General features: G+C 36.6%; 1 protein-coding gene across 4 annotated transcripts in view; it reads right to left on the minus strand.

The window, feature by feature from the left end:
* Positions 1 to 9,577, minus strand: part of NCOA2 (nuclear receptor coactivator 2) — a 328,149-nt gene that overhangs the window by 138,791 nt on the left and 179,781 nt on the right. For all 4 annotated transcript variants that reach the window (XR_002099516.1, XM_019527776.1, XM_019527778.1 and 1 more), the window contains one exon: positions 7,416 to 7,588. Coding sequence is in view for 3 of the 4 variants with exons in the window: in XM_019527776.1 (XP_019383321.1) it covers positions 7,416 to 7,588 (173 nt within the window). In the remaining variant the exon portion in view is untranslated. The remainder of the gene's footprint in view (positions 1 to 7,415; positions 7,589 to 9,577) is intronic.

Raw genomic sequence — 9,577 nt, forward strand, 5'->3', positions numbered from 1 at the left:
ATTAGGTAATTTTTCAAAAGTGCTTTAATAATTTAGAACACTTGAGACCTAGCACATTAAGCCACTTATAAAAGTTAGAACTGGATTCCAAAATCACTTAGTTACTATTTAACCGAATATCAGCATTGAGTATAATCCCATAGAATTATAGTACTTTGGTCACTTTGTATGTAATGTAGTATCTGCCTTCAGAAAAAGGCCAGATTTTCAAATGAGGCATGCAATTAATTTGCTTGTGCAATTACCAATGTGCCCACATTTCTGGAAGATGCATAGCAAACACTCACCTAATTTATACTGTGTAAGAGCATATTTTAAAACCTTGATCAATAGATGAAGAATAACGCTATGATATGAACAATACATCTTTCCAAGCATATTTGTACAACATAACCGGAAATATTTTATCCTAGTTTTTTCATAGAATTGTTTTCATATCTTTGTAAGAAATACAGGATCAAAGAACTACTCCACACACTTGCAAGGTACCTACTTATGATTCATCCAAATACATCTTATTTGACCACCATGCTGAAATCATACTGTACAATTTTTTAATCACATCTGGACATCTCTAATTCTTTATGCAAGCACTAGAAGATAATACAAACAAAAGTTCTCAAGGCAAAAGAAGTTCTTAAAGAAGCTTTATTTTCTACCAAGTATTAAAAATACTGCACCCTATCAGTACCATCTTCCAGGCTAGAATTACATACAGCAGTTACATCCTTCCAGAATCTTTCATTGCTCCAGATACAGTCCAGGTAACACTACATTTAAAAAGGCTTTAAAGTATAGTTATTTGCAGAAAAGTGACTATAAAAATGGCTTTTGCCATTCCATGTTCACTATATGTCAATTTCCATATCAAATAGGTCAGACTAAGAGAAAAATAATACTTTAACTACTCACTCTGCAAACTCAACCTGGGAATTGAAAATAAAGCCATATTCTTTCTGTTTTGTGCCTCATCACATATAATAAATCGCACTGCTTGTCAAATTTTGCCCTGAGTGGCAGTTGTACAACTACTGCTTTCAATAGTTTCACGGTATAAATGACTGCCCTGTAATTGGAACTTAAGAAATAATTCTGTTTATAATGCACAATAAGGAATAGAATCCAATTTTCTGTCTCTCAGCTTTATTGGTTTTGCAGAGTAAAAAGTAGTAAAAACTTATTTTAATCACTAAAGTAATTAAATCTGAGTCCAAAAACATACAGGAGCCAGATCTGTTGGGTGAAAGCATGTTTTTTTCTATTTGACTATTGTCAAATAGAACCACACTTAAAGGTTGTTATTAAAGTTCAAGCTTATGGGGATTCAGCAAGGTAACATCAACTCCCTGCCACCTCCAACTGGAGGGAAAAGAAGCTCCTTTTAACTACAATCTTAGGTCTTGTTTATATAGATATGGTACCATTTTAACCAAATCAGTTCAGAAGTAGGTACACTCAAGACAACAGGACCCCATGGTATATATGTAGTTATACCAGAACAAAGGTGCTTACTGGGGTATGGCTAAAGGGGATCAAGCTATACTGAAATAAACATCTTTATACCAATGAGTCTACACTTGACATCAATATAAAAAATACCCCTTTAACTTAACTAGTTCAATCTATACAAAAAGTGTATGTAGATCAGGTCTAAAAGTACAGGAGCTATTAGAAAGACTAGAAGCTATTAAAAACTTACTAGATTTAAATAATTATAATACCTAGAGCTCACAATCCCCAGTCTAATCTGTTAAAGACATTGCCAAAATGCAAGGCATTTATAGCACTATTAAAATCATCTTTAGTATGATGTTGATCTTCAGTATGTTTACCTTAATTAGCTTGCTGCTTTCTGCAATATTAGGCAGAGATATGTTTGTAGTGAACTGTTAAAATGATATGTATGTTTAATTTATGCAACTCATTTTCTAATGGAACATTCCCTACAAACCAGTAGTCAGTGTAAGCAAGAAACTGACTTTAAAAGCAGCTTTGAACTAACAAAAATTAAAAATAAAAATCCTTTCAACTGAGGTAACAGCCATCAAAATTTACTTGCCATGCAGAAACCTTCAAATTGGCACTGTAGTATTAACTGGCTTAAAAAAAAAAAATGAACTTTTCCAAAGCTTTAACCACTATTTTTGGATCCTGAGATGTAGTTAATGTCCACCTTGAACGTCACAATGTTTTACAATACCTCTGAGAAGGAATTAAAGTCTACTGAGACCCATATATGACTTTTATGTAAAGGTTCTAATGGCCATCAGATACAGTGTAATCGTTTGAAGACCCACACAGAACAAATCAAGTTTATCTAGGAAAATTGATTTAATGCTCATCTTTTATTGCCCAAGGGCTGCAGATCATTGCCACTTGTTGTAGCAAATGTTATAAATACTTTAACCCTGCCTCCAGAAATATCTTGTCACTTGTTTATTCCACAAGACCGTTACGAGCTTTGCAAACTAAGTACGGACGGGTCTTCTGTAGAGTTCTTGTTATTATCTCAGGTTGACTAATTTACATATAACCCAGTGTGGTGAATGATTCAGTATATTTCTAGAGTAACATGGGAATCTCTGCCTCCAGCATGACAATTGTAAAGAAGAGACTCTAGATATTGACACTGAATACTCCTGAACTGACACTGTATTAGCTGTGGAGAAGTTAAGATTTCAACAGATCAAGCCAAATTTTCAAATCAGCCCCTACATCTGTACAATGTGTGCAAACAAAAAGTAATGTATATTTGCATATGCAAAAACAGAGTTAGATGCACAATCACCTATTTATGTTCTCAAAGGTAAATTTGTTGATTTTTAAATCAACCTTCTGATGAGTATGTATACAGGGGTGGAGGTTGTAGCCGTGTTGTTTTAAGGACATAAGCCGAGGTTATATAGGTGAATCTGATATCTTTTATTAGACCAAAAATAGTAGGCGAAAATTTTTTTAGCAAGCTTTCGAGTTTAAAAATCCTTTGTCAGGCTGAGGAAGTCTCTGCAGTTGCTGTGTGCTCTTCCTGGATAGAATGAATAGTAAGTAAGCCAGAGGCTGGGCTGCTCTGTATGCAAGACAGGCAGTCAGTGAAGATGTAAACTGAGGAATTAGTGGGTGAGAGACAGACTGGGTGGGGAGGGAGAAAGGGGATGACTGTAGCAGGTAAATAGTGGAGAGGTACCTGGGGAGTCAGATGTCAGGCAGGTTATAATGTGTCATAAATCTATATGTCTATATTTAGTCCATGATTTTGTGTATCCAGGAGGTTGATGAAGTGAAGTTCTCAGAGGCTCGTCTGTGAGAAGTGTTTTGTAAGTTCCCTTTGAGGATTAGAACTGAGAGATTGGAGAGAGTGTGGTTTTCTTGTGAGAAATGTGCCCGCACAGATAACTGGCTATTCTTGTCTTTGATAGATTTCCGGTGTGCATTCATTCTGGTGCACAGTTGTTGTTTGGTCTCTCCTACGTATTTTGCATCAGGGCATTTGGTGCACTGGATGAGATGTATTACATTTCTGGAGGTGCAACTGTAAGATGCAAGGATGCTAATGGCTCTGTTGTGGGGTGTAGTAATTGTGCAGGTGGTGGAGATATTTGTTGGCAGGTTCTGAATGTCTTGTCATGGCATGGTCTGGATCCATTTGGCGTATTCTGGGTTGTAGGAAGTTTGCTTCTGGTGATGAGGTTAGTGAGGTTCGGTGCTTGTTTGAAGGCTAGGATGGGTGGTACTGGGAAGATCTCTTTAAGAATACAGTCTCCTTCTAGCATGGGTTGCAACTGTCTGAGGATTTTCCATATGGGTTCGAGGGAGGGGTGATATATCATAACCAGTGGTATGTGATTCGTGGGGAGTTTTCTTGTGTAGTGCTGCAGTTCTTCACGTGGTATACAGGTGGCTCTTTCAAACATGTGATCTCTTTCTCTGGAGGAGTGTCCTTGTTGGGTGAAAGCCTTTTTAAGACTGGTGAGGTGGCAATCCTGGGTGTTCTCCTCCGTGCAAGTTTGGTGGTATCTGAGGGCTTGGCTGTATATCACAGCTTTCTTGGAGTGTTTACGGTGATTGCTGGTTCTTTGCAAATATGTACATTGGTCTGTAGGTTTCTTGTATAACGTGGTCTGTATTTTAGGATTTATTCAATGAAACCTAATATTTCCTCAGTTAGGGTTCCATGGTTGGAAATGATAGGTCTGTCAGGGTTCCCTTGTTTGTGGATTTTAGGAGGCATGTAAAAAGTCCCTGGGTTAGTTAGTGGGAGGATCAAGGTCTGTAGTTTTTCTTGTACTTGTGGTGGAAAGGATTTGATATTTTTTTTCAGTTTTGTGGTGAAAAGGGGAGTAGGATCTTCTTGTAGTTCTTTGTAGTAGGTGGTAGCAGAGAGTTATCTGTTGGCTTCCTTTACTTAGTCTTCATGGCTTAGGATGACTATGGCTCCTCCTTTATCTGCTGGTTTTACTACTATTTGGTGGTTAGATCTTAGAGATTCTATGGCCCTTCTCTCTGGTAGAGAGAGGCTGTTATGGTGGCGTGTGTTGTTGATTATTTCCTTGTTCATTCTTTCCATGAAGCAGTCACTGTAGCGGTCAAGGTTACAGTTTCATCCAGTGTGCTGTGTTCACTGACAGGATACATTTGTTCATGTGTCTTGCCTCTCCCTTAGCATTCAGCTATACTATATATTCATATGCAATTGGCTTTAAAGAGCCACCACTGGATGCTCCTGAGCCAAGAGAACGCAATCTTTGTTTGAATGGAAAACGAGCGCGTGAGCCACTAAGTGAGAGCAAAGAGACAATGAGGGAGATAAGTAACCAGTGAAAAAGAAGCATAAAGAAGGGAAGTGCCTGAAAAGTAGCTGAGGGAGGAAAAGCAAATGGTGAAAAATGTGCCAGAGCCTGGTTAAAAGGGACACTCAGCTGTGATGAGGTGTAGTTGTTCCATTAGCAAAAGAAAAAAGAATGGAATTACTGGATTAACTTTTTGTTACTGTAATATTCAAAACACTAAGTGGCAAAGCTATTAGTGTGTGCTGAGCTATATAAAGAGTAACATCTTGGAGTTGCTTTTTCCTAAGAAAAAATAGCTGCTTACAAATCAAACATAACTGTTTTACTGTCAGCAATCTGTCAATCAGGCTCTTTACATCAAGTAGCTTTATGAGACAGGCTGGGACACAAACAAAAATAGTTTCACATTTTTTTGTCCATATTAACAGCCCTTTTAGCTTAGTTTGTCACTCAACTCACATTTATTTAATGGTTTGATTTTCTTTATGTTTTATATTAAAAAAACTTTATTAGGTTTCCTCCCCCCCCCCCCTTTTTTTTTTTTTTTTAAAAATGACCAGGACTTTCTGCCCATGATATCCATAACTTGAAGTAAATTACCTGGAAAATTAACTAAACAAAAAGTTTTCCATCATTTCTGATTTAACTTTTCAAACTAACAAGCAAGAAGTTTTCAGGCTAGCCACCAGTAGCTAGTTCTGGAATATCAGGGAATGGACAGAAACAGTGATGGCATAAGTGGTGGGAAACCGGTTTTCCCATACCACCCTATAATATGACCACCAGCCAAACCCAAAGCATTTTTAGAGATTTCTTGTTAATTCTGAGGATTCATGAACTATAATTCAGGCCTCCCAACTCATAAGATTAGATTAAAATTATGAGGATTTAAAAAAAAAAAGATATATTGAGTTAATCTTTCTTTCAGTTTTAAACCTAGTTTGTGGTGGGCACTCAGGTGGTATTTTGAAGCTTTCCTCCAGAAACTTAAATTTCTCTACATAGATGACTTCAGGACACAGGGCTATTAGAAAAATCACCTAAAATTATGATTATGAGAGTTATGATACAATTAAAAGAGTCAGCTAAACTGTCATAGTGGATGATTAGATCCCTTTGCTCCTGTACAGCAACAGCCAAAAAAAAAGCTTAAAAACAGAATTATTTGCTGCACCAGGAAATAAAGATGTAATCAAACCAAAGTCAGAGAAAGCTCAGTGGAACCTGTGTCATGTAATAGCCTACATCCCAAATTACCACTGCAGAAGTTAGATCCTATTTCATCTGCAGGGCACCAAAATGGATTCAGGATTACACTTTTAGGTGCCTATTTCATACAGTGCAAATCTCTGAAAAAATGTTAATGCACTTCCTTCTGTAACATACCCATCATCTTAGCTGTACGACAGTCACAAAAATAGTGAGGATGAGAAGGACCAATTCATATTTTATGCTGTCTTTTTTTCAGGAACTGGAGGAGGGTGGTACTGAATTGCATTTATGTGCCTAAGTTTACTTAGGAGTTTAATAAATAGAGTGGGATCTAACCCAAATCCTCAGAAGCCAGACCAACATGATATTTTCATGTTCTTATAAATTCCAATTTTCAACATCTTGAATGGTCCTGTGCATCAAGACTACATATTTTCCTAGCTATCTGTTAAAAACAAAAAAGGACCAAACTGATTCAATGCACACTCTTCTTAAGTAAAGCACTCTGGAATCCACAGCAGCAGAGTACTTCATCTGCACACATCTACAGAGATACATATACTTGGCTTGATATGAAGGCACTGCCTTTCCAAAGAAAGCTAAAAGAGTACATTCTAAAACAGAAAATATGACTGATATGGATGAAAGGGAACAAAACCTAAAAAGTTATTCTAAAAGCAGGTCATAATTTCCTCTTGGCCCTCAAGGAAAGCAATATGCACATACTTCACAAGTAGGAATTGACCTCAAGTTCATGCTTGTCCAGATTTACCTGTGCCACAACAAAAACCTTCATTTTAAAAGAAAAAAAAATATAAAAAGCAAAGAAATACAGAACTGATCTCCTAAACAAAGGACAGGAAGAAATCTGTAATGTTTTCTGGACTAGTATTTACAACAGAATTCCAACTAGAGATTAGGGTACTCTCAAATCTATTGCAATTCAAGATAGAAGATCATAATGTAGGGAATATATACAGTTCAGTCCACAATGCCTATTCATGTGAACAAAACAGAACAATAACCAGAACAGAACAAACTTTCATACTGCACACTTAAGGATTACTCCTGACTTTCAATTAACTTATGCTATCTATATAGATTTGCTTCATCTACACTATACCTTAAAATTTAGTAATAAAAAAATATGATTGACTTTAAACCCATTAAATGAAGACTTACATGAGATTGATTCACTCTCCACTTTCTCCATGCAGTTTATGGATTTAACAAAAAGCCTATTTATAAACTACTAAAAATGATCTGAACACCCTTTCCTAAAATAATACACTTCATTAAGGATTTAAATAACCATAAATATCTTGGAATAAATCAGAAGACAACACTGCACTTGACAAAAACCCCAAAATAGACATAACATTAAAATATTCAAAGGCAATTAACTAGTGCTCGTACCTTGTTCTTTTATCTGACGAATTTGCTTCACAGTTTCTTTTAAGATTGCACATTTGTCAGGTTTAAAGTTAAAGTTGTCAATATCATTAAAATTTGCAAAAATCAGCTCTGCAAGTTCTTCTATGTATTTATTCTCCTGCTCACGGTTACGTTTCTCAGTGCTTCTTTTAGGGCTGAAAGCAGAATTAAGATGTGCTGTTTTTAATAATAGTTTGATTGTTGTGTGTTAAGTGTATTTGAAGGTGATATTACAATCTTTAATCAAGGCATAACATAAAATTTCAAGAAACAAAACCAATGCCCTTTCCTCAACAAAATAGTTTCTCAAAGCTCCACATAGAAACAAGGTAGTTAGCTCAAAATGGGAACTTTAAAAAGGACACTTATCACTTTTATTTTTTCCCCCCCCATAAATGAGAATTTAGTCAGTAAATAAATCTGCAGGTGGGAGGTTGAAATTTCATAAACGTTAAAAGTAGATTTAAACAAGCACCACATATTTTCCTCCGTGTTGAAAATCCAAACAAAACAAAACAATAGAACATGGAAGGTGAAAGCCCTAGACAGTAGATTTGAATGGCTGAAGGCTCCTTTATCACAGTGAGTACCAGAGTAAGAATTTTCTCTTAAGTTTTCTTGTCTTTATCCAGGTAACATCATGAATTCTCCTCATGAGTCAGTCCTAAATCAAATATATTAGATTCATAAAATGGGTCCATGGCTCTCATTTTCTGAATGGAATAGCCGAGTATTGTCTTCCTTCTGCTCTGGCAATTTAGTTGCCCACTGCCTAACAAGTTTAGATAGTATGTGTGCACTTCATATTTTTCCTGCAAGCTACCCACCCAGCAACAAGGGTGGTTCCTTTATTGGACATGGTTTGTACCTGAGGATCACAAGCTATGTGTGCATATCCCTCATTCTCAAGATCAGAAAAGTAATGTTTCTGGATCCCCAAACTCCACCAGAGGGTATAAAGATAAAGGATCATCCTTCATTCTGTTTGCCAATTCAGAATTTCAGCAAAGAAAGACTAGCGATTGAATGCTGGTTGTAGGATCCATATAAACAAAAATACTATTTTTAATTCTTCAGATATTTGCACGTGAGATTCCCCCAAATGACTGGGAGGCAGGCCCACATCTGGAAGATGTAACTTTAATCTAGATACTCCTAGAGCAACACAAGCATAGCAAAAATGTTGTAACCTTAACCCTGTTTTATTAAGCATTAAAGTTCTGCCTATTAAGCTAACTTCCATCTCTGTGGAAGCAAGCAGACATAGCAGTTGCACTGTAATAGCAGATGTACATTCCTGAGCCGGTGCTCCCTCGCTCCTTTTAAAATTGTTGCAAATTATGTTTGCTTACAGCTTTAATGTTTGGTAGGAGGAATATGCTAGCAATGTGGTAGCAATTTGGAATACACTGGTTAGTTTATTTACATATTCTCTAGAAGGAATTGATTTGTCCTTTATCAACGCTATTTAATCAATAGAAAGATGGAGTCTAAAGGACTGTCCTATCTGAAGAAATATACAAAGAAACAGCAGTGTAGAGTTTTTCTTCCTCTGGCAAAGAATAGGGCTTTGGTAAAAAAAAAAACAAAAACCCAACAACAACAAATAAATCTGATTTAAATAAAAAGTCTAAAACTGTTTTTGGAATAAATTCAGGATGAGATCTCAATGAAAACTAGAATAAGAAAAGGCAGCCGTGAGTTCTGGGAATGCATTGACATATGTGGCTCAAGCAAAGCCCACTAAGAGAGCTGTACTGAAAGTAAGATGGTGAAGATAATGGGTTCAAAGGGAGTTTCCATGAAACCTATGGAAGCCAAAGAGATTTGGAGAAACAGAGGCTCCCTAGTTTAAGGAAGGAGGGTCAGAGCACACTGAACGCAACCGGATTGAATGGTGGCACGTGGAGATTCTTTCAGGATAGACCTTGAGAGAATTTCCGAAGAAATGAAGTGGTTTTGAGTTATAGGGTGAGGGCAGACAGCAAATCTTCCACTTTAAGAAGGTTTTCCTTCTGGAAGGCTTCCAACTTTGGAACAGGATTTCTCACAGTCCTAGTGAGCACTCTCTAATAATAGTTTTTAGCTACCTAAAATCCAGGTTAAGTTTGGTGATTTTGTATTGAGATATAGAATTTATCCCT

This window comes from Gavialis gangeticus, unplaced genomic scaffold (assembly GCF_001723915.1).
Source record: "Gavialis gangeticus isolate Ggan-Ray unplaced genomic scaffold, GavGan_comp1, whole genome shotgun sequence".
NCBI lineage: Eukaryota > Metazoa > Chordata > Crocodylia > Gavialidae > Gavialis > Gavialis gangeticus.